General features: G+C 36.1%; 1 protein-coding gene across 1 annotated transcript; it reads left to right on the forward strand.

The window, feature by feature from the left end:
- Nucleotides 1–1254: 1254 nt before the first annotated feature.
- Nucleotides 1255–23580, forward strand: LOC115966604. Its single transcript, XM_031085806.1, has 4 exons — nucleotides 1255–2397; nucleotides 4843–5213; nucleotides 5847–6456; nucleotides 23389–23580. Exons 1-4 carry the CDS (start codon nucleotides 1255–1257, stop codon nucleotides 23578–23580), a joined length of 2316 nt encoding a protein of 771 aa, XP_030941666.1.
- The last annotated feature ends 2246 nt before the right edge of the window (nucleotides 23581–25826 follow it).

The following is a 25826-nucleotide window of genomic DNA, read 5'->3' on the forward strand; positions in this document are numbered from 1 at the left end:
CCCCTGGAGTCTTTCTCCTGGAGGTGGGCTGGGAGACTCTGGTTTTTGGCCATTTTTTCCAACCTCTTCTCTAGGTTCCTTATTTTTCCTTTTATACTCGCCTGCGTCCACTATCTTTCATCCACGTATAGGGTCAACCTTTCCAAGGCTGATACTTGTCCCGTCAGTCCATACCCAAAGTCGTTGGGAATTGTTGTAAAAGTCAAAGAATGTGGCTCTGTCAGGTTCAGAGCATTAAATGGCAGTAACAGCAGCTTTCCCTGGATATTTTAGATCTTTCTTCCAAGTTTCAGTCCTATACCGTTTTTACCCTTCTTTCTGGGGGTACTTTGGGTCTGCCGAGGACTGAACTGCCCTCGGCGGTATCCAAAGGCTATCTTGTCGAGTTTGGGCCATAACCCTCCTCGGTTTGGGCCTTCGGATTCTCCCCGGGTAGATGGGCCTGACCCATAAATCATTTGGGCCCCACAGTTCATATTAAAAAATATATTTTCATATAAAATAATGTGTGCTTTGTGTTACACTTAAAAAGTTTAGGAAGGTAAATGTCACACACTTAACAATTTACACATAAAATTCACATGACTCTTAATCGCGAAAGAGTTTCATGTTTTTTTTTTTTTTAAGAATCATTCATTGTCATGTAAAATACAAAATTGGTTACAATTTTTTTATTAGTTTTTACATAATTTATCATAATTATTACATAATAAATAGTGTCAATAAGGAGTTTATATAAAAGTCACACACTTCATATCACAAATTATATATTGTACTTCCTTAGAGATTCCTAAATATAGGTTGTAAAAATAGTGGTGTCTATAATATTCCTCAACTAATTCTGGTTTGATAATCTTATTATATATTTCCATTGGAAGAAGGGAAAAAGAAATCTTCTAATTTATATATTTTTGGAAGAAAAATAGTATTTGCTTGTTAAGAGCTAGTAGCTCAATTGATTGATATTTTTTTAGTATTTTTAACGTAAACATCTAGATTTGAATTCTCCTTTTTCTTAACTATCAAATTATTTATAAAAATAAATAAATAAATAAAAAATTGCTTGCGCCTTAAAGATGTAACGTATACTAAAAGTGGAAATATCATCACATGGAGTCTCTTATCCTCCACATGAAGAGTGAGAGGTGTTGAAGGAAACCCTCCGAGAACAGAGAATTCAACTCATATAACCATTAACTCATCTCCACCAAGCTTCAACTACACTAATACCATTCTCCACCTATTTTCAGAGCCATGAGCAAAGCACCTCCAGAGATGGATAGAACTACAAGTCCCATCTCTAGCAAAGCTCATCATCACCATCTCAAACACCACCACTATCGCAATCTCTCACCATTCTCTTTCTACTCTCCCAAACTCTCTATCTACATCCTAGCCACCTGTGTCATTCTCTTCATTCTCTTCAATATTCAATATTCCCTCCAAACCCCACCATCTAATTCCCCATTATCAACCTCATCATGGTCTCTCATGCATCAATGGCAGAGAGTCATCAACACCACCACAACCACCCTAGCGTTTTCCTCCACCAACTGTACCAACGAGCTCATATCCTTGGCCGACAAGCTCCGCCACTCGGTAACATTTCTCCCACTCAAAGATTTACGATACACACAAACCGCTCTTCAAGGCCACACCTGGTTCATGAGCTCTATGCATGACACTCATGAGGAATATGAGGTACAATACCAACAATTCCCTTCAGAAAACTCACATGGCAGGCTTCTGTGCCTGAAAGGACGAGACAAGCATGATGGGTCTTGGAACTCCTACGCACTCGCATGGCCAGAAACTTTACCTTTTAATGCCACCCTCATGAAAGGCCTAACATTTGTGTCATACAATCATTACAACTATGACAATATCTGGCATGGTTTGTCAGCTATGGTACCCTTTGTGGCATGGCACAAGAAAAACAAATGTGAAATTCCCAATAGGTGGGTTTTATACCACTGGGGTGAGCTTAGACTCAACATGGGGTTGTGGTTAAAGACCTTAATGGAGGCCACTTTTGATGGGCCACCATACATTGAAGGATTTGAAGGAGTACTTGGTGATGATGAGCCAGTTTGCTTTGAAAAAGCTGTGGTGATGAGGCACAATGAGGGAGGGATGTCAAGGGAGAGAAGGATGGAGGTGTATGATTTGATGAGGTGCAAGGCTAGAATGTACTGTAATGTGAGCCTGGAGGGCAGGGTTGCTGAGGTCAATGATAAAGGAGTGCCTGTGATTGGGATCACCATGTTCATGAGGACTGGTCCTAGATCCTTCAGGAATCAGACTGAAGTGATTGGGATCTTTGAGAGGGAGTGTGCTAAGGTGGACAGTTGCCGAGTTATGGTGGCTTACTCCAACAATCTCAGCTTCTGTGAGCAGGTTAGTGTATAGTTAAAATCTTTTTTTGGGTAAAGCATAGGCACGCAAAACCCAGGTACAATTGCAGTATATTAATTGAAGCGCACAAACAGTAAATTCAAACTCACGATTGTGATGAAGCACAAACAGTATTATCTTTCTCTATAATAATTAAATTGAATACAGCTAATTACGTATATACATTTAATTGAAAAAATCTAATGCATTCCACTTAAGAAATAGTCCCTAAATTTTACTCTCTTTTTTTCATTAAAAAATATCATCTAAAAGTTTATAGTTTTTTTTTTATACATATATGTAAGAATTCAATGCTAATGTTTTGTTAGATATGCAGATACACGTACATATATATATATATATATATATATATATGAAAAATTTAAAATAAGTTAGAAAGTGGAATTGATATGAAGAAAATAAGTTTAGCTAGTGGAATTAGCGTCACTGCCACCATAACACGAATGAACCCCACTCATATTAAAGTAACCACAAACAAACGGAAAACAGACTTTAATTAATCAGAGCACTCAATATTATATATTCTGAAGATCTCTGCCCATGAATTGAATGCACCCAAATTGGCTATGAACTGCTTAATTTAAGTGTTTTTTGTTACTTGAAATCCCAAATTGTTAGATGCATGTCCAGGATGAAGTAAGATAGACAAAGGCAATCAGGATTTTTTTTTTTTTCCTCAGAAAGCTAAAGTATCAAGTATGATAGTCTCTGCAAATTCTAGGAAAGAGGGAGACATTTATAAAAATTTTATATAGGATAAGAGAACTATTCAATTATTATTAATTAATACCCATGGCCACATGGGGATGGAAGTCATTTGCTTTGTCCAATGGCGCATATATAAATTATATATATGACTCTAAATTTTCTTGTGTTATCATGGTTCCAGCAAAGCGTTGCACTATATCCAAAAAAGACTAATAATAATTGAAGATTTTTCATAATCATTTATGTAACTTAACTCAACCTGGTTAGTATATGAATAATATAGAACTTAGCAAACATCCACGCAATGTCTTCACAATTCAAATCCACATACAAATCCATAGTATTAAGATTATTAAATCCATGGAATTTAGAGCTTTAAAATAGATACTTGTGATGAACGAAATATAGGAAATTATTAAATAATAAACCTTTTCCCAAGGAATTATTATGTTGAGTTCATTCCATGGGGATTTTCAAATCATTCCTTCCATCCAACCACCTTAGTTGTATTAAGCCAATCATATGGTGCACAACTGCATTAAAGGTAGTATTCTTTTAGGAAAAATTAATACTAAAGCCACAAACTAGTTTACAAATCTTTTTACTAATTGTCAATATTGTGATGTTAGTGATAAATTCAAATGAGAATTAATAAAAATTTATCACATCAATGATTTGTAAAAATGTTGTAAAATAGATAGTAGTTTGTTACATCAAACTATTTTTTAGTATTACTAAATCAACTTACCTTCTAATTGTGATTTTTTTTTTTTTTTTTGGTATTTTGGGATATATTACAAATGTAGTCGGTGCATCAGTGCATGTAGTGCTACAGACACAGAAAATACACTGAATTTTTCCCATCCTCTCACAAGTAGGGATGGCAATTTTTCCCCGCCCCGCTTAACCCGCCCCTCCCCGCTTCGCCTCGCGCGGGTTTTCCCCGCCCCGCAAAAGCGATGGGGCGGGGATGGGGCAAGATTTTAGCCCCGCACCACGGGGCGGGGCGGGGATGGGTTTAGGCTTTTTAGACCCACCCCGCCCCGCCCCTCCCCATCCCCGCCCCGCCCCGCGTTACTAAAAGTTATAATTGTAAAATTTTCATACCCTAAAACCCTACTACTTAAACAAACATATTAATATTAGCATATTTTATTATACCCAATGTGATTCTCTGCCTTTATTTTGTTGTGTTATACTATGAGATTTTTATTTATTTATTTTTTTTAATGATTGTCTTGATAAACACTTGGATATATTATTCAATTTTTTCTAAAAATTGATTTGATTTTATGGGATAAATTTAGTTGTAATTTCAAGTATATTTTTATTAATGAAATAGGTTTCATTAAAAAAATTGTACTAGTTGTAGGGCAAATTAACAAAAAGTAGAGTTTTACGGGGTGGGACGGGGCTTCGTGGGGCCCCAAGGGGCGGGGATGGGGTGAGAAAGTATTCCCCGTCATGCGGGGCGGGGCGGGGATGGGGTAACATAAAATCATGTGGGGCGGGGACGAAGACCCCATCATTCGGCCCCGCCCCGCCCCATTGCCATCCCTACTCACAAGAATTCACATGATTTGAAAATCTGGTGCATTTTTTTGGTGGTCGTGGCAATTTCCTAACTCCTGACAACAACCCTTTCTTCCTATATTAATGGCTCTATATATGTAGACTATTAGTGGCTCTAATGTATTACAATCCATTTTATTGATCCAGGTGAAGCTGATGAGCATGACAGACATTCTAGTATCCCCTCACGGTGCCCAGTTAACCAACATGTTCCTAATGGACAGAAACAGCAGTGTGATGGAGTTTTTCCCTAAAGGCTGGCTAAAACTTGCAGGCGTAGGCCAATATGTGTATCATTGGATAGCTAGCTGGTCTGGGATGAGACATCAAGGTGCATGGCGAGATCCCAATGGGGACAAATGCCCCTACCCGGAAGACGATCGCCGCTGCATGTCCATCTTCAAGAGTGGCAAAATTGGACACAATGAGACGTACTTTGGTGAGTGGGCTAGAAATGTTTTGGCTGAAGTGAAGACTAGGAAGATGGAAGAAGCCTCAAAGAAGATCAGTTCTACTGGGTGTGCTTGTAGCTGAATTGCAATCTCAAGCGCCTTTCCTATTCTATATACTTATCTATTTAGGTAGATTGTTCTACTTCAGGTTATAATTCCTCTTTGTGCAGAACTGCATCTAGAATGAGATAACTTTGAAAAAATTAAAAAAAAATTAAAAAAACCCTTTAACAATAAGGTCAAAATTGAATTGTTCTTTCATCATTCCGGATTTTTGTACCATGGTCCATAACAAAGGATGTTCATGTGATTCATACTCTGTACGTGCACCTCCACCTTCCTACGAGGAAACTCTTCATTTGTAAAATTAATGAAGCACATACAGAATATGAATCACTTTTACTCCTTCTGTTTCTCTTCTACGCAGTGTTACTTCTCTTTCTATTCTTCACTGCTCACCATGGAAGACCTCACTAAAAATTGGTCTGAATTATCTCTATCTGATAGAGAACATGTTGGTTTTGTCCTTCCAAAAATTCACAAATCAGGGGAATACATTATAGTAGCAAAGTTTTTAACTTAATGCTATCTCATTGTGGAGGCAGTGGTTCGTACGTTTCAGCAGCGATGGAGGTCGGTAAATGGTTATAAAATTCAAAATCTGGGAGATCATAGGGTGCTTTTTGTTTTCGACAACAGTTCAGATGTGGAAAGGATAATCAAAAATCAGCCATGGAGTTTTGACAAACACCTTGTGGTCTTGCAAACATTTGAAGAGTTTTCAAAACTCAAAGATCTAGGTTTTGATAAAGCATTGTTTCGGGTTCAGGTTCATGATATTGCAGAAAGCATTTGGGAAACCATTGGAGAGGTCCGAAGGTCACCTAAATCCACAGATGATGATGGAGGTAACTTCATTCAGGAACGTTTCACAGTGGATATTACTCTTCCTTTATGCCGAGGTAGGGTGTTCAAGCTAGAGAATGGGGAGAAATCATGGGTTTGTTTTCAGTATGAGAGGGATGGTCGTTGGAAACACTATGAAAAACAATGCGAGCTATGGATTCGTAGCAAGAGCTCTCTAACCACTGATAAACGACAATTCGGTTCCTATATCAGAGCGGCACCATATCAAACAGGTGGAAGAAGGGAAATTCTGGTGCTTGGGTACTATGATCAGGTGGCAACGACTGAGAAAGTTCCATCGGAGGAGGGAAGTCCATCGGTTGCTGCAGTGATAGGGAAATCTAATACGGTAACTGAGGATGATAAGGAGAGAATTAAGGCTGTAATTAATTCAAAAGGCTTGGTAATGGCAAAAACGAGTACGGAGTAGGCAATGAAAGAAATTAATTCTCATAATATCAAAATTCCGGATTTTTCTCTCCCTAATAAAACAGAATTGATATTAATTGAGAATGAGGCTCTGTCAATGTTAATTGAAATTAATGAGGGCATTAATTCTAGCCTCATTTTAGAGTCTGATTTGGAAAAGATGGTTGATCCAAAGAAAATGGTTGAAATGGCAAGGTCACTTGAAACGGAAACTCCTTATTATCATAAAAGCTCACTTTGGGATTCTATTCTTACTAAAATTCCAAGATTGAGTTTCAAGGTTAATAAATTTCCTTCAAATCCAGCTGGTTCGGTAACGTGCTTGAGAGGAGATAATGAAGGGAGAAGGTACGGGTTTGATACCAATTATCCTACTAACTTACTCTGATCACATGCAGGGTGTGAAAGGTTTTATGGGTGATCGAGTGTAGGGTCCAACGTGTTTACTGAGTGAAGATGTGAAAGTGTTTCCTAACAATTTTTGTAAAATTATTGTATTCTCACGTTAAGAGAAACGACAATAGGGTTGCTCATAGTCTGGTTAGAAATGCATTATGCATACTAGATGTTCAAGTATGGATGAAAGATGTCCCATCACATATTTTTTCAATTTTACTATTGGATTTAGTTGAATTACATTAATAAAATCCATCAGTTTGCTTCTAAAAAAAAAAAAAAAGTTTACGTTATTCTATTAACGTAAAATTTACATTATAAACTAAACATATGCTTATTACATTAAACACGTTCACACAAATGTGTATAATATTGTACACTGTTTGTTTGTTTAGACCCCTGAACACTCAGATTGTTTGACTTAATTAATTAACCAAGTTAACACTTAAGTTTATTATTTAGAACTAAGTTAAACAGTAATAAATCATATTATGCAGTGCAAAAAAATAAATAAGACAGTGATATGATTACCTAGAAAAACCAATGAAACCAACAGTTTCAAGGTAAAAAACCTGAGGAGTATTTAACCTGATCTATCCTCAAGGCAAACAAATCCACTAATGGAGAATTGAAAATTTTACAAAAGATTTAACCCTAAATCTATTACTACTTCCAGTAGTAACTTACTAACACAACCACATGCAAGCTCTGAATCCACAAACTCCTTCTCTCTTGAATTTACTTTGCGCAAACACCCATGTTTGTGACTTTGAGATCTCATTCAAAGGTCTAGCAACACAAACTTTCCAGTTGGTGACTTCAAGACCACCCTTGAAGGTTTAGATCATTAGCAGTTGTTGATCTTGTTGCAGCAATTTCAAATCTACTAGTTCTAATGGTATGAGAATGATTTCCGGTAGTGACTTTGAAAGAGGAAGGCACAATACCTTTTTAGATCTTACAAAAGTAGCTCTAAAGTCTACTTAAAACATGTCTTAAGGTTTCCTTTAAATGCTATATGAAATAGATCTAAAACCATAATCACTTAATGGGTTTAACGAGCTCATGGGCTTAATTAAAATTCTACAGACTCATGTTTCAATCGATTGGACCTGTTCTCTCGATCGGTCGAACCTAGCAAGTTTCTGAATTCTTGTTTCAGCGGCTTCCTTTTTTCTTGTATTCTGACTTATAGCACCTTGAGCATTGTCTAATAAATCCTATAGTTTCTAAGATTTAAATCTAGACAAATTTGTGCTCACAATTTGTCAATTGTTCTAAACTTTTAGAACCTAACAATTTCCCCATTTGACAATCCGTGACAAAACTTACATACAATATGAAATGCTCAAATACAAGAATAGCCCTATTACAATAATATGCCTAATTACATCACAAATCTCAATCTAAGACTCCTAACCTAGAAATTGCAAGAAGAGGCAGAAGGTCTTGATCAGAATGTACCTGTCTTTCCTGAACACTCAAAAGAGCACATCACCGCATGTATGGAAATAAAGACAGATAAATAATATGAAACACAATTTAAAATTAAAAGTAAACTAACTTTCCCCCTAAGTTAGATACATATAAATAAATAATAAATAATAATAATAATAATAATAATAAAAACACTTTTATTTTCTCCCCCTTTGAAAAACAATTTCATCTCCCCCTAAATAAAAACAGTTAAAAAAAACCTTTCCAAAATTTCATCTATGTCTCCCCCTTTTTGTCACATATTGATAAAGACAACCCAATCAAAAGGTAGACACAAAAAAACATACACAATAGAGGTTAAGAGAAAATAGAAAACAAGGGAACACAAAACAATTTAGCTCTATAAAAAATAGAGGCAACTCCCCCTATGAACAAAGGTTTTAAAAATAGTTTTCTCCCCCTATAAAAATAGGAGAAACAAAACAAGTTTTGGGAGAAGAGTTTTGGGGAAATTTTAGGAGGTGGGGAAAACTAAAAAGACACACATAAGTTGAGGATACATATGAACACAAATATTCTCTCTTTCAATATATTCAAACTTAACATTATTTGACCCATAGACAAATGCATGCAAACACTTCAAGCACAATTAGTTAAGACTATACAATATAGATCTCAATGATATAAAAATTCAGCATGCAATGTGTTTTATAGAAAATATTTGGACATTTATTATCCACCATATCTCAAAAAAAAAATCCAATTTTTAGTAGTACATACATCAAAATAAATAGCATATACTAAAATGTATAGAACTCAAAAAATAATTAATCAATTTTTAAATCAAGTTGAGTACCCAATTTAGTAAAGTGTATGCGTGTTGTGTGTGAAAACAATGAGAGAGGTATAATTGCAAAAATGCAAGATGGATAAAGAAAATAATGGAATCCATGTGAATCCTATCACAAATGATGCAAAAAAAAAAAATGAACGGTCAAGAAACTAAAATCTGAAAATTTTCTAGTTTCGATTAGTCGAAAGGAATCAAGCATCAATCGAAAAAGCTTCCTAGAAAATTTCGATCAGTCAAGCATCAATCGGACATCAATCGAATCAGGCAGAGAGTTTTTGCTTTAAAACCTGAATATTTTCAATCGATCGAGTGTAATCTTCGATCGGTCAAAACAGTGAAAAATTTTAAAACTTAAAAATCTGGAAATTTTATGCAGAAAAACAATTTGAAATCAATTTTTATGACTCAATGCAAAAGCACATGATCCAGAATAGTTTTAAAAACATGATGCCTCTTAAATGCATGTATCAAAACCAATCAAGAAGTTAAAATCACATAATTTAAACTTCTAAAACACATTTTTCTTTAAATTCCCAACCAAAACCAAAAAAAAATAAATAAATAAAAAATTTGCATTTACACATCAGTTCATATGCAATTAAAGATGGCCTAATTATTTAACACAATCATATGTACAAAATTTAGCAAAGATTTGCGTGTAATGTGTGCAACTAGTAAGTGTACAAAGTAAAAAAAAAAAAAAAAAAAAAAATGTGATATATGGATAATAATCAAACAAATTTTCAACATTATCCATCACATTGATTTCAAAGTGACTATCACCTAAAGAGTTACATCATATAACTCCTACATTTCCTAGAAAACACGCTTGCAATCATATATAAAACATTTTTTTTATTCTTTTTCTTTTAATGGTTTTTTTTTTTTTTTTGCTTTTCTATTTCATTTTCTTTTGAATTTTCTTTTGATTTTCACATTCTTTTCACAATTAACACCTCGTTTAATCTTTCTGTGCAAATTTTATACCTTACCGAGCACAGCTTTTATAATTTGCACACAGGTATTCATGATTGGCGAGTAACAATGGTAAGATTGTTATTTATGTTTTTCTCCTAAGATTTTATAGTCCTTACAATCAAAAGAATGTGACATTAAAATCAAGAGCATGTGTTTAAAAACCATAATCAACTCACACAATTTAAACACTACACAGCACAAACTAGTAAAGTGAAAAAAAATAGTTCATCAAAGCTAAATAAGGTACACAGTCATGAAATGCAAATTTCATAAGCCAACCTCTATTACACACTTGAAGATGTGTAATACCAAAAAAAGTTATGACCAAAAACAAAAAACACAAAAACAATGCATGAACAGTGCTCAACTAAGCTATAAAGGATACACAAACAAGAAATATAAATTTATTAATTAACTCATGAGTACATGTACAAACTAATACATACTCATACAAAATCCGAAATTGCTTATGCACTCAATTATGCAACACATACTTTCTATGTTTCTCCACAATGCCAAGTATGTTCTAAATCAAGAGAGAGATATCATAATTCACGTAATTCTCAAGAAAAATAAAATAAGACCCAAAATAAATTATTTTTATCATTTTGAAAATTTTCAATGTTTTTGGATTTTTTTTTTTTTTTTGAATAAACAAAACAAACTAAAAACAAGACAGCCAATAATAGAAAGTAAACATGTCCACAAATAATTGAAAGAATTAAATTAAGGACAAGTAAACAAAACTCATATTAGCAAATCTTTTCTCACCCATATAGCACGATTCTTTGGCTTTGTAGGTGAACAACCATGAGAAGTAGAGTGTATTTGAGGGATTACAAAATTCTTCTGAGATAGATCAAAATCCTGCAATTTTCTTTCACAAGCCAACAAGCTTAAATTTTTCAAAAGCATATGAAACAATTTATTAGGACTTATGGCAAGAAAAATATCATTACATATCCTAGACTGAAACACAGAATGCTTAAATTTTAATTTATGACAGTTAGGACGAACGTGACCAGACACACCACAAAAGTGACAAACATGAACAAATTTAGGAACATCAGTATTCCTAACAGCAAATCTAGTCTCAGATTTTTGTTTTTGCCTCAATAAAGAACAATTTGGTCTAATGTGACCAACAACACCACAAAGGTGACAGACACAAAAACATATTTCTTTTGCACCCTAAGAGTATGTCTAGAAACTTCAGCGTCTACATTAGAACTTTTACTTTTGTCTAACCTAGCAACGTAAGCCTTTTCTTTATGAATCCTCTTGAAAGGAGGAACATAAATTTTGTCTTTAGGCTTAATAGGGAAAAAAAAAGATATAGATATGTTATCAATAGCAAGTTTGGAACTAGACAAATTTTCAAGTTTAGCTTCAGACACAACTAACTTTAATTCCAAACTTTTCATCTTTTCATCTTGAGAGGAAAGTTGATTTCTCAAAAATTCATTCTTTTTATTTGATTCATCCAATCTCACAATCAAATCTTCTTTTTCAAGATTAGCCAATTTTAACTCTTCCTTGAATTTCTTAGCAATTTTCATAGATTTAAATTATTCCTTACAAAGAGTTTCACAGGCATCAATAAAATCAACATAAACAATAGTGTCCTTTTTATTCAAATCATCACAAATATGAGCAAACAGACACTTAAAATTATCCATGATAGCAAGGATCAAGAATCTCACTCAAGACATTAATCCAATCAGAGTGAACCCGCTCTGATACCACTTGTTTGTTTGATTTGAACCTTGAACACTCAGATTGTTTAACCTAATTAATTGACCAAGTTAACACTTAGGTTTATTATTTAGATCTAGGTTAAACAATAATATATCATATCATGCAATGCGGAAAAAGAAATAAGACAACCATATGATTACCTAGGAAAACCAATGAAACCGATAGTTTCAAGGTAAAAAACTTGGGGAGGATTTAAACTGACCTATCCTCAAGGCAAACAAATCCATTAATAGAGAATTGAAGTTTTTACAAAAAATTTAACCCTAAATCTATTGCTACCTCCAGTAGTAACTTATTGACACAACCACATGCAAGCTCCGAATCCACAAACTCCTTCTCTCTTGTATTTGGTTTGCACCAACACCCACATTTGTGACTTTGAGATCCCACTCAAAGATTTAGCAACACAAACTCTCCAGTTTATGACTCCAAGACCACCCTTAAAGGTTTAGATCATCAGTAGTTATTAATCTTGTTACAGCAACTTCAGATCTACCGGTTCTAATGGTATAAGAATGATTTCCAGTAGTGACTTTGAAAAGGAAGGCACAATACATTTTAGATCTCACAAGTGCACCTCTAAAGTCCACTCAAAACGTGCCTTAGGGTTTCCTTTAAATACTATGTGAAATAGATCTGAAATCCTAATTACTTAATGGGCTTAACGGGCTAATGGGCTTAATTAAAATTTTGCAGACCCGTGTTTCAATTAGTCGGACCTGTTCTCTCTATCGGTCGAACCTAGCAAGCTAATGAATTCTTGTTTCCGCAGCTTCCTTTTTCTTGTATTCTAACTTGCAGCACATTGAGCATTGTCTAATAAATCCCACCTTGAGCATTGTCTAATAAATCCTATAGACTCTAAAATCTATATCTAGACAAGTTTGTACTCACAGTTTCCCAATTGTTCAAAACTTTTAAAACCTAACACACTTTTTGTAAATGTGTACAATGCATAACGATAGGCCAAGAATGTATTGACTCCTTGGGTAAATTACCCAAGTGAATTAATTAAGTCAATTTAACATGCAATAAGCATGGTAGCACAAACAAATCACCAACTAAGTTAAATACAGCGAAAAATAAATTTGACACAGGTGATTTGTTTACAAATGAGGAAAACCACTGAGGCAAAACCTCACCAGGTAAATTTAAGATCACCACTCCCGAGAATCCACTATTATCAAAACAAGCGATTACAAGTAAAGAAATTCTAATACCTTATACCAACCTATGCCAATACCTAATTGGACTTGTAATGTAGCAGCAATCTCTCCTTTCAATGCACGGTTCCTAGTATGTGACTAACCAATGATGCACAGATCCCAGTACGTGACTAACTCCATAGTAACCCTATGATTATTGTAATTGATTTGTAGCAGCTTCACATAGAAATACCAATAAGATCTTCAATGTTGGTGCAAGAGACTTTGCTTGGTTATAGAACCCAAAGGCGTATAAAAAACGCAGCAAGTTCTCCAAGAGAAATATGAACTAGGGCAGATTGTCTCCGTTCACAATATGCATATAACAACAAGTGCAACAACCTTATGACGGCTCTTAAAATAATCCTTATATATGTCTAGGGTTGTGAGAAAAGAAAACATAAACACATAGCTTGGATATGCGTGAAAAACAGATCTGGAAATCTGAATTTTGTAATTCTCGATAGATACATCTATCGAGCTTCAAATATTAAATCTTGATAGATACATCTGTCGAGCTTTAATGAACAGCACTTCTTCACTTGATTCTTGGACAGATTTGTATGGTTTCAATACTTGGACTTGAACTCTTGTTCCTTGAAATATTAAACACATCCTAAATCTACCTAATTACAAGTAAAGTGTGTTTTGTCAAAAGATTAGCCAATTCTATATGACATATGTTCATATCATATTCCACATATGTCCTAACACATAATATAAACCAATAATTGTCTAATAAAAAAAAGGGACCACTTTAATAGATATTCTTAGGGCAATTGTTAATAAATCATAATAGGAAAGTTTTGACACCACTTTTATGAGAAATATAAAAAGCTATCAACAACATTTATTGTTTTATCATTCTCTCAATAAAATTTTTGGTTAACATTTCCCTAAAAGAAATATACTTAGCATTGAATGCTATTGCATATGCAAGTCAAAGCAATCCTAGATACATGGTCAGAGATGATAAATGTGTTATTTACTTGTTCTTCCAAGTTTTATTGTTCCAAATACCAAGACAAAGTAAAAATAAGTACCCAAACCACACAGTGTTACTAGATTGGATTTGAAACATCATGACTAGAGATGACAATGGGGCAGGGCAGGGCCAAAGGATAGGGTCTTGGTCCCCGCCCCACATGATTTTGTCTTGCCCCATGCCCGCCCCACCCTGCATGACGAGGAAAACTTTCTCACCCCATCCCCGCCTCACCCTGTAAAACTCTATTTTTTGTTAATTTACCCTATAACTAGTACAATTTTTTTAATGAAACCTATTTGATTAATAGAAATATACTTGAAATTACAACTAAATTTATCCCATAAAATCAAATCAATTTTTTGAAAAAATTGAATTATATATCCAAGTGTTTAACAAGGCAATCACACCCAAAAAAAAAAAAAAATCTTGGTATAACACATAACAAAATAAGGCAGAGAACTACATTGAGTAGAATAAAATAAGCTAATATTAATATGTTTGTTTAAATAGTGGAGTTTTAGGGTAAGAAAAATTTATAATTATAACTCTTAGCAACATGGGGCGGGGGCGGGGGCATGGGCGGGAACGGGGACGAGGACGGGGAGGGGCGGGGTGGGTTTAAAAAGTCTAAACTCATCTCTGCCTTGCCCCGTCCCGTGTTGTGGGGCAAAAAGGAAAAACCCGCACAGAGCGAAGCAGAGAGGGGCGGGTTAAGCGAGGCAAAGCAAAATTGTCATCCCTAATCATGACCTAAGAATAACACATTAGCACAATTGGTACTACATAGGAGATCTAGTCGGTAACTGTGAAGTAGACAAGACTCTCATCTGGTTGCCTTCACGAAGAGGTTCTCTATCATGGGCATGTATGCTAGTGTTGTATTCTATTGGTATGTCGATTATCTTGTTGTCTGTAATTACAGCTTAGGAGATGAGCTCAAACATATACGTAGCTTGAGTAAGATAGTAATCATCTGATAATGAAAAGACTTTGAACCCAAGAAAGTAGCTAAAACAGCCCAAATCTTTTCATCTTGAAGTGTTGATCAAGGAAGTACTTAAGATCATGGATGCCTTGTGTAGACAGCCCATTTCATTTCAGCCTTTACCCAAGGTCCTCAACCCTTATAAATAAGAACCTAACCGCTAGTAACAATCAATAACAACCACTAGCAGCTAGCTGCCTAACTGACTAACAACCCATGCTGATTGAGCATTGCTGACTTGGCTACTGCAGTGATCCTAAGTTCCTGACAATTCCTCTCAAAACAAGATCTGATTGGAACTTTCATAATAAAATCAGACAATGACGACCTCCAGTCTTGTTAATTGGTTCTCTAAAGCTTATTCTAAGTAGAAATATACTAGAGAAACCGAAGAACTAAAATAATAGTAGCATATATGTTTCATGACAATGGGTGTGTTTGTATAAGTTATTGAAAAACTGTGTTTTAAATTTAAAATGAGCATTTGTAAAAAAGCTATGAGAAGTTGTTTTGAGTTTTAAAAATATTATTTTAAACTCTCAAAACGCCCAACCAAATGAACCCAATATGTCTATTGTATGGTTAATGAGATCAATATATTAAGGTTGTGAACCGGTATGGTTAATGAGATCAATATATTAAGGTTGTGAACCGCATCTATATGAGTAGGTGAGTTAAGATGGAAGCATCTGATTATGTAGGTGCTTCATATACCATTCAAGTTTTCTGTAATACCGAAGGATGCAATTGGAAATATGATTGAAATTTACTTTTGGTAGCTTGTCAAAAAAACCATTCAAGTTTTCTATGCTATCAAGGGTTTTTTTTTTTTTTGAAATTTTCTTACGAACAGTGGGGAAGGTGATTCGAACCCAAGTTCTTTCTAATGGAAGAATCAGAAAATACCACTGCCCTACAAGGCCTTTGGCCTATGATTTTAATGGATGGTAAGAATGACAATGACAATTTGTTTGAAAAAACAGTCTACAGGATGAGAAGTATAAAAACAATCTACAAGATGAAAACTAAATACAAAGATGAAAGCATAATTGAATTCAATCCCTCAAAATTCAATTTCTCATATAATATTTTTCCCCTTTTATGGTTTCACCCTTAATTCATACAGGACTTAGTCTAAAACATAGGTGATGCTAATAATATGATTAGCATCATATAAACATCTAACGAATTAAAAGCCACGGCTGGTTCAACTAATTCCACAGGACATGCTTATGTGTACATGGGATAGATAGTAGCATAAGTATATAATATCAGACGTAAGGGACCTAACCAGTGATCAAATGGAGGACTAAAATTTGATCCTTGAGATGTTTCACATAGCTGATTATTACAGTTAGCTAAAGACCAGAGTACCAATCAAATGTACTACCATCCATATATAACTGAAGCTCAAAATACATTTGTTGCAATTGGATTGCATCTCAATGTCGTTATCATACATACTAGATGAAATGGGAATAAACTGATTAAATCCCAAAACTCCCAGAGAGTACTATACATGTTTTTTAATTGCATAACCTTCAACGAAGCTTTGGTTTCACTGTTGTAGCCCAGATAGTATCGGATATGGCCATAGTCTTTATAGGATTCGGAGCACAAGAGGAAGCAGTATTTGTTATCACCTAAATGGAGCAAAGCAGGTGGTTCTGACTATGAACGAGTGGTGACAATGTATTTATAAGTAAAGGAGAGAGCAAAGGCCCGATTGGTATTCTCACGATAGTAAGCTACAAGGATTTGTTTTGTTTGGGCTTTCTGTAATATGAGTCCTTTATTTTTATTTTTTTATTTTTTTTACAGGCCCGGCTCTTCTCATTTTATAATTTTATAGACACGTACTGCCTCTTGAGTGAAAAAATTATGATAGAACTTTTTATTTGAAGAAATATGAAACTATATATCAAAATGTAGAGTTCAAATTAATTGCAACTTGAAAATAATATAAATCAAATTGACTGTTATCAAAATATAGGGACCAAAATAGTATTTTGACCTTAAATCATATAATCCAAAAAGTACTATTTCGATTGTGCAAAGCCATTGAATGTTTCACATTGAATTTTTTGGTCCCTATTGTCCTGAAAAATTATTGGATTTCCGTGCATTGCATAATTCTTTGATTGGACCAAGTCATATTCTGCACTTATTACAAGTGCCACTAAATTTCAGTGTGAGCAAGGGAGGGAGGACAATTGCTATCAAATATCACAAACACCAACCAAATCTTGAATGGACCATTCAAAGTAGAATGGGCCCAATGAAAACAAACTAACATCTTAGTGTGTCCTTTCCTCAATAGAATAGTCGATAGTCCACCAATGGTAAAGTGGGCCCAAAGGCCACAAACATTCTTACATTTGGGTTGGAACTTGGAATTTGAAATCTGTGATTTAATGGAAAAAATCTCATTGCACCTAACACCCCAAGATAAACAAAAGAAATTTTAAAAAAAAAAAAAAAATCTAAGAAGTGTGCTTCATTATTAGATTTCTTGTCGATTCTCAAAAACAAAATAAAAATAAATAAAATTGGTTGTATATTACGGGGAAGAAAGATCATATGGTCATAGGTCAAATTACAGCTTCAATTTAAGGGATCAATACATAATGTCTGGCCAAAGCCCAACCAACAATGGGCTAAACATGTGGACGAAGAGTGGAAGGCAACGTGGTGAGGCTCCCACCATTTCTAGACATCGACACACGCAAACAGAGTATTCTCCTCCTACACGGTGATTTGCCCCCTGCAAGTTAACATTTTCGGGACTTAAAAAGGTTTATGTGTGGCACGTGTTTTAAGAAAGTTTCTTTTTAGTTAATAATAATAATAATAATAATAATAAATCTCTTTTCATCCTTAAATTAAAAAATAATGTATTTTTGTCAATGAAAATTTAAATTATTTTAGATTTTGTCCTAATGTTCGAGTATGGTTGTTTGCGGTGCAGTGCATTGAGGTTTTGGGTTATTTTTAACACCGCATTTTACGATGCAATATAACCAAAACCATAATCACACTACACCTCATTTTTGTGGTCATATGTACAGTGCAATGCAATTTAGAATTTAGTCAAAACTATAATCGCACCGCATTTTAATTTTGTGGTCATATATGCAATGCAATGTATAAGATGCGGTTTGAAACCGGTATATTTTTTAAATTTTGGGTTTTTCTTACTCAGTCAAAAACTTATTTTTCCCTTTTTTTTGGCCAAATTTTAAACTATTAAGCTAGTTTTTTTCTTTATTTTGGAGTAATTTTCCTAATCAACACTTGTTCAGGTTATTAAAAAAAAAATTTGGTTGAAAAATAGGCTTATTAAACTATTAATAATATATTTAATATTAAAAAATATACTAATATATAGAGACGGTGTAGTGCGGGACGGTTTGTGCAGTTTCCTTATTATAAAACCGCAAACTGCATTACATCATACGATGCAATGCACTGTTACTTGCAGTGCGGTTGTACCATTTTGTAGGCAGTTGTGGTGCAAATTTTACAATTTGTGCGGTTTGGTAAACACCCCTATCCACAAGCAATGTTAGGGACACAAAAAATTGCACAATTTTTACTACAACTGGCCACATAGCGAGTTGTGAGTGGTGGAAGTATGGACCCACCATTTAATCTCCACCATTCACAGTTCACCTCATGACAAGTTGTGACAATAGCTATAGAATTTTTTTTTATGTCCCTAGCATTCTCCTATGTACACTTGCCAACGTATTTAATGATATTATAGGGACAAAAATAAAACCTAAAGTATATATATATATATATATATATTGTCCTTTAGAAATATAATCTATATTCAATTCTTGTCCATAAAATATGCATATTATTGGTAGTATTTCGACATTAGTATAGGCAATATCACAAAATTTCTACATCATCATCACAATTCACAAGTCACATCTATGTTAACAAGATTATAATCTATAAAGCCGCAAAACAACAAGTAGTTAGCTCGAGAGGGCAAAAGTTGTCTTGAAAATTGAAATGAGGTGGGGAAGGGTCCTAGTCATAGAGGGAGCCGAGCAATCAAACATGTGAGCCTCGTGAGTTGGAACGTGTCCATCATGTGCAGTCTTGCAAGCCTTGCATGCCAGTTTTGAGCAATTTTCAACTTTACTCTTAACTTAAAGGACATTTTGATGGTCTTCCTAGTCTCGAAGCTAAACAGATTAGCTACTGTTCGAAATTTATGAAATTATATTTCTAACGATACTAAGTTTGCTTCAATTGAAGGTCTAGATCAAAAGTTTTGGCCTTGGGGAATCTGGTACCTCCCAAACTTTTCGAGTTTCCGTCTTACTCTAGTAGGTGCACGTGCATTAAGGCTTTCATGAGTATGCAATTGGGAGATCCAAACGTGGATGGACATATTTTGGCAAAAACCTCATATTTGTGCTTTGGTTTGAGAAAAACATATTTTGTTTTGGGAATTTACGGGTACATGAAAGTGTCGATTTCCACACATTTCAAGGTTTGTTACACACGATTATACGTGGTTTTTTTTTTTTTTAAGCCCATAGTAGTTCCTGAAAATCTACATGACTTCTATGATAGCACTAATGTTTTGTTTTGAAGCTTTTATATATATATATATATATATATAGCACTAATGTTTTGTTTTGAAGCTTTTATATATATATATATATATATATATATATAAAATTAAAAATAAATAAATAAACCATAAGATCATCTGCAAACATTAGGTGAGATTTGTGGGCTACCTCCATGCCCTTAATCTTGCCTTGAGAGATTTGTGGGCTTTTTTTTTTTCTTTTTTTTTCTTTCTTTTAATGGGGAGAGATTTGGGGGCTAGCTCTTGCTACTTCCATGCCCTTAATCTTGCCTTGAGACTCCAGGTTAATGATTAAACTAGAGAGAACATCAATAACAAGGATAAAATAGAAAAAAGCAATGGGATTACCTTGTCTAAGACCTTGGAAGTGTAAAGTCTATATTTTTAAGTTGGCAACCATGAACAAATGTAACCTATAGAACTTAGTTTGTCTAGTTGTTTATTATTGAAATAATCTTTGAAACAAGACAAATGAAGTTCTAAATAGGGTGAAGACTTAAGAAATCAAAAAATTGAACTGCTGAAGACTACATTTCAATTACAGGCTGACAGGTTAGAATCCAATTACCTTGACCAATCAAGATTCGTGCAAATTGTAGATTCTGGATTTCTTCTTAGCAGTTTGATCTAAAGTTTTAATGGATCTTAAGCACATATAAATACAAACCATAGAGCATGTTTTTGCATATTCAAGGGGCAGTGTTTTGTACAAAGATTTGAAGATTTTCCATACCCTTTTGAAGCTATAGCTAAAGACCATGTGTAAACAACAAATCCAGTCATAAAGCAAAGTTGCTGCATTCAATTAACCACAATTGCTGATCTAGATAAAACCTTTGAGTGAAGATCTCAAAGTCACAAATAGGAGAATTTGTGTGCAACAATTTCACAGTAAAAGAGTTTGGATTTGGAGCTGCATGTAGTCACGTGGGTAAGTACTACATGAAGTAGCAGTAGATTTAGAGTTACGTCTATTGTATAAACTTCCATTCTATTTCCAGGTGTTTCTTATTATGAAACCACAGTTTCATAAGTTTTCCTGCATCATCATTTTTGGTGTCTGATCAAGTAAAAATCGTCAATCAAGTAGACTCATCCAAATGAGCCAACAACCTTGTCCCTATACCTGAAAATGTTGCACAAAGTCCTCTTTAGGTGGTCATCGGTGTGGTGTCTGCCACAGAGTCTCCGATGATAAAGTCAACGTATAAAAGCTTCAAGAAAGTATCAGAGACCAAAGCTATAGCGTATTTTTGTATTTAGGATTGTGTGTGCACCTTGTTTTGGTTCTAAAGAGTGTTTATATATGGTTTCACAACATCTAGCCGTTATGGCCTTTAATGTGGCTTTAATGCCTCTTTTGGTAATGCCTTTAGGCTCAGTAATGTAGGCTTTGATGAGCCTTCAACGGTCTATACAGCTAGTTTTGCAATCGTCCGAGGCATTGAATACTTCCTTAAATGGCTTGTCTCCATTCGTTAGTGATATGGAGTGGTGGATGAAGATGTCTAATGATTTCGTCTGAGCCAAGGGGTTCGTTGGTCCCATCAACTGCCCCCCCAGGTTCTGTGGTCATCCTTACGTGTCATGACGACCACCAAAAGGTGAAGAGTTTCTTGCTTAAACATGACTCTTGGGGTTTCATTCCACTTTTAATGTGTAGTGGTGGCGCCAGACATGTCGTGGCCACGTGGCATGTTCTGAGTGGGGGATTTAATGCTCTACTTCTTGTGACTCTTGGTTTTCCCGCTAATTTTCAGTTTTCTGTGCTTAGTTTTTAAACTTCCATCATTTTCTATTTCTACTCCACTTTTCACTTTCTTTCGCCATTGCTGTTCTGCGCTTTCTCTTCTCCAAGCTGCTATTCTCCCTGCAATTTCCTGCATTTTGCCCTTCTTGGGGTTGCGTTTTTGAGGTAAGGCTTCTTCTTCTTCTTTTTTCACACTTCGTAGAGTAGATAATTTGTATGGGTTTTTTATTTTCTCCTTTTTCTTTCTTCTTTCTATGTTTTTGGTTTCTTTAGGATCTCCTCTTTTTGCTTTTTGAGTTCCATGGTTAGTAGTTCCAAAGTTAGGACACTTTACCCTTCTGTTTCAGTCCTTTTTGCGCGTTTAGGGGCTTCGCTAAGAATTTCTCGCACTTTCTGTCCTTTAGTTGAGGGTTTTACGTGTGGGGAAAATAGTTTAAATCTGGTATTAGCTGATCTGTTCCCTTTACTTCGTCAATCCGTCAATTGATTTGAGGATCTGGTGGGTGATCAGAGGGTGATGTCGGAGGTAAGATCCAGCAAGTTAGAGACGGGGTTGTCGTCTAACGACGACCCTATGAAGGAAGGTACTACGGCCTCTACTTCGAGAGTGGTTAAGGCTTTTTCTACTCTAGAGGAGGAGTGTGGCCTGGATGCTGAGACCCTTTCCAAATTTAGGGATAGGTTTCAATTTCCTGAAAGGGTTAGGATTCATCTTCCTCGCAAAAAGGAACGAGCTTGCCATTTTTCGCCGGGAAATATGGGTTTTTATGAGGCCGTTTTCTAGAGCGGCCTTAGATTCCTCATCCACCGCTTTATCATGGGGCTCCTAAATCACTTCAATATTGCTCTTAGGCAACTTATGCCCAACTCGTGGAGGATCGTAGTTTGTTGTATGGAGATTTGGCTGGCATCTACAGAGGGGGATATGATTAGGGTGGACGAATTTGCATATTTGTACCGTCTGAAAGAGTCTAAGGAATATGGGCACTACGAGCTGGTGCCTTGGGACAGGAAGGCTAGGATCATTACTGACCTACCCTCGTCCTTTAGATATTGGAAATCCCGATTCCCTAGGTTACTCCGTCAATGGAGAGCCCTGAGTCTAAGTGCGTCATTTCTCTGCAAGTCCCTTCGTTGTCCTTTATATACTCCCACTTCTGTGTTCTTCTTTCCTTTTGATCGTCACTAACTTTCTTGCTCGTTGTGTGTAGTTAAGAAGCATCCAAGGCTCAAAAGCAGGTATAAGGACCGTGTGGAGGCAGCTATGAAGTACGCGAAGACAATAGACAACTTTGACAACCCGGTGGATCCGCAAACTTTGGCTCGTCACTATCTTGGTCCAAAGCCTTCTGCCTTTGTTCTTTGGGCTATAGCAATTGAAGAGAAGAGTGAGTGTTATCATAACTTGTTGTCCTTCCCTTCTCCCTTTTTTTTTTCTTTTTTTCAAGTGCTTCTCTTCTTTTCTTCTGTAGAGATGACAACCAAATTTAATCAAGATATGTATGTCAAAATGAGGGCCAAGAAGAATATGCCCCTTTCCCACCTCGGGAAGAGAGTGGTGCGTGTGGTGGAGAAAGGGGTCTCTGTCACTCCTGCTGCCTCCACCCCTGACCCTTCGTCCCTGACATGACGAGGATTGCTTCCCTGGCAACCTCAGTTGAGGAGATCACCCCACGCCCGAAGAAACAACATATGGCCGACAAGGGGATGGAGAAAGCTAACTCCCGCTCATCCAGCTGTGTTTGAAACGACGCTGGCCTTGCGCTGACAAGGGCACAATGCGCCTTTACTATTGAAGATCTTAAGGTCTTTCCTAGCATGCCTTCTAATGAGCTCGTGGGTCATCACATCCACAAGCTTGTCTAGGTAATGTACTTGTGCACTTTCACCTTTTCCTTTCTCTTCTTTTGTATTGTTCTAAAAATTGGGCCTTCTTTTCAGGTACTGGGGGAAAGCATTCATATTACTTCGGAGTTCTTGAGCCATGAGGCAAAGGTCTCATCAGTGGGGTCCAGGGTGGAGGTTCTAGAGGTAGAGAATTCTAAACTGAAGAAGGACCTCATTTCTGCCATGGACAAGACCAATACCATCAAGGAAAAGGTCAAGGTCTTGGGGGACAACCTCAGAGCTTAGAGGCAGCTGACTCTGGAGAAGGATGAGCAATTCCAGGCCACGAAGGGGAAGATAAAGACCATTGCTGCCAAGTCCGTCGAGGCTTTCCAACAAACTAAGGAGTACAACACTGTGCTCTTCAGTTGGTACTACAAAGGCTTTGAGTTCCTTTGACGATACCTAGTCAAGCATCCTTTCGAAGTGGACCTGGAAAACTTGGACATGGAGGAGGTAGACCAAGAGATGGCGGTGAACGAGGCTTCTCAGTCTACTGTTGCTGCTCCTACAGGTGATGCTCCAGGAAATGCTCTAGTGCCCCCTTCTGTTGGTGATGACGAGGTTACTGCTTAAACCTGTTTATCACATCTAAGTATATGTTTCGTGTTTTGTTTGTTTTTCTTTTGGGTGCCCAGTATGTTTTTGGGCTTTTTATTCTAGTTTCAAAACAATATTTTTATTCTAATTCCAGAACAATGTTTCTTGCCCAGTGTTTTTGGGATTTTTCTTCAGGCAGAATGTATTTATACTTACCGTTTGTCTTTATGCTTTGATTGATTTGTTCTTTATTTTGCCTGCTTGTGACTTGTGTGTTCATCAAAACCCTCCTCTGTTTATCCTCGTTTGTGGGGGGCTTGGTCAATTTTAGTGAGTTATGTCCGTCCAAGTGGACTCTCATCACTTAGCCAATTTTTAGGCGACTTACACCCATGTAAGGGATTGTCATTTTGCTTCGTCAATAATTTACATCCGTCTAGGTAGAATCTTATTACTTAGACAAATTTTTAGGTGATTTACACCCATTTAAGGGATTTTATTGTTTGGCTTCGTCAGTAACTTACATCCGTCTAGGCGAAATCTTGTTACTTAGACAAATTTTTAGGAAACTTACACCTATTTAAGGGATTTTGTTCGTTTGACTTCGTCAGTAACTTACATCCGTCTAGATGGAATCTTGTTACTTAGCCAATTTTTGGTGACTTACACCCATTTAAGGGATCTTGTCATTCAGCTTCGTCAGTAACTTACATCCATCTAGGTGGAATCTTGTTACTTAGCCAATTTTGGTGACTTACACCGATTTAAGGGATCTTGTCATTCGGCTTCATCAGTAACTTACATCCATCTAAATAGAATCTTGTTACTTAGCCAATTTTTGGTAACTTACACTCATTTAAGGGATCTTGTCATTTGGCTTCGTCAGTAATTTACATCCGTCTAGGTGGAATTTTGTTACTTAACCAATTTTTTAGGTTTTAGGCTTTTGGATTTTTTTTTTTTTTTTGTTTGCATGACATTGGACCATTGGTTGAATAGTTCTTTTATTGCTTTACTTCAAATATGAGTACAATTGTTCGTTACATGTATTGATGGTACTTCTTCAAATGCTCGATATTCCATGGTTATGGAATCTTCTTCCCATCCAAGGTGTCCAGGTGATAGCTGCCTTGTCTAGAGTAATGGGTGACCCTATAGGGCCCTTCCCAAGTTGGGCCAAGTTTCCCTTGGGCCGGATCTTTGGTTTCCGAGGTGACCTTGCGTAGGATGAGATCCCCTATGTCAAGTCGTCTGAGCTTCACTCTCTTGTTGTAGTACTCGACCATCTTTTGCTAATACTTCGCCATCCTGTGAGAAGCTCCGTCTCTAACTTCGTCCAAGCAATCCAAATTGACTTTCAATTGATCGTCATTGTTATCTTCGTGGAAGACCTCTTGTCTGACGCTAGTGATTCCCACTTCGACTGGGATTACTACCTCAGTGTCATAGGTGAGTCTAAAGGGGGTTTCTCATGTCGGGGTTCTTACTGTAGTCCTGTACACCCACAGGACATTGGGTAATTCCTCCAGCCAAGCACCTTTAGCATCTTCCAAACAAGCTTTGATGATCTTAAGAAGTGTCTGGTTCGTCACTTCCATTTGTTCGTTCGCTTGTGAGTGTCATGGGGATGAGAATTGGTTCTTAATCCTTAGGCCTGAACAAAAGTCCCTGAAGCCTTAGTTGTCGAACTGCCGCCCATTATCTGATATAATCATCTGTGGTATCCTGAATCTACAAATTATGTTCTTCTATACAAAGTTCTAGATCTTTGCCTTCGTGATGGTTAATAATGCTTCTACTTCAACTCATTTTGTGAAATAGTCAATAGAGACTAGTAAAAATTTTACCTGTCTCTTACCTTGGGGTAATGGGCCGATGATGTCAATCCCCCACTGTGCAAACGGCCATGGGAAGGCTATCGGTGTCAATCTTTCTGCTGGGAGGTGCTGAAC

This window comes from Quercus lobata, chromosome 11 (genome assembly GCF_001633185.2).
Source record: "Quercus lobata isolate SW786 chromosome 11, ValleyOak3.0 Primary Assembly, whole genome shotgun sequence".
Lineage (NCBI taxonomy): Eukaryota > Viridiplantae > Streptophyta > Magnoliopsida > Fagales > Fagaceae > Quercus > Quercus lobata.

Bases quoted from the DNA above. Each gene is read 5' to 3' on its own strand.
- LOC115966604 (XM_031085806.1), top strand. From the start codon at position 1,255: ATGAGCAAAGCACCTCCAGAGATGGATAGAACTACAAGTCCCATCTCT. The intron at 2,398-4,842 runs GTTAGTGTATAG...TTATTGATCCAG, and splicing joins ATCTCAGCTTCTGTGAGCAG to GTGAAGCTGATGAGCATGAC. The intron at 6,457-23,388 runs GTAATGGCAAAA...CCTTCTTTTCAG, and splicing joins TAATTAATTCAAAAGGCTTG to GTACTGGGGGAAAGCATTCA.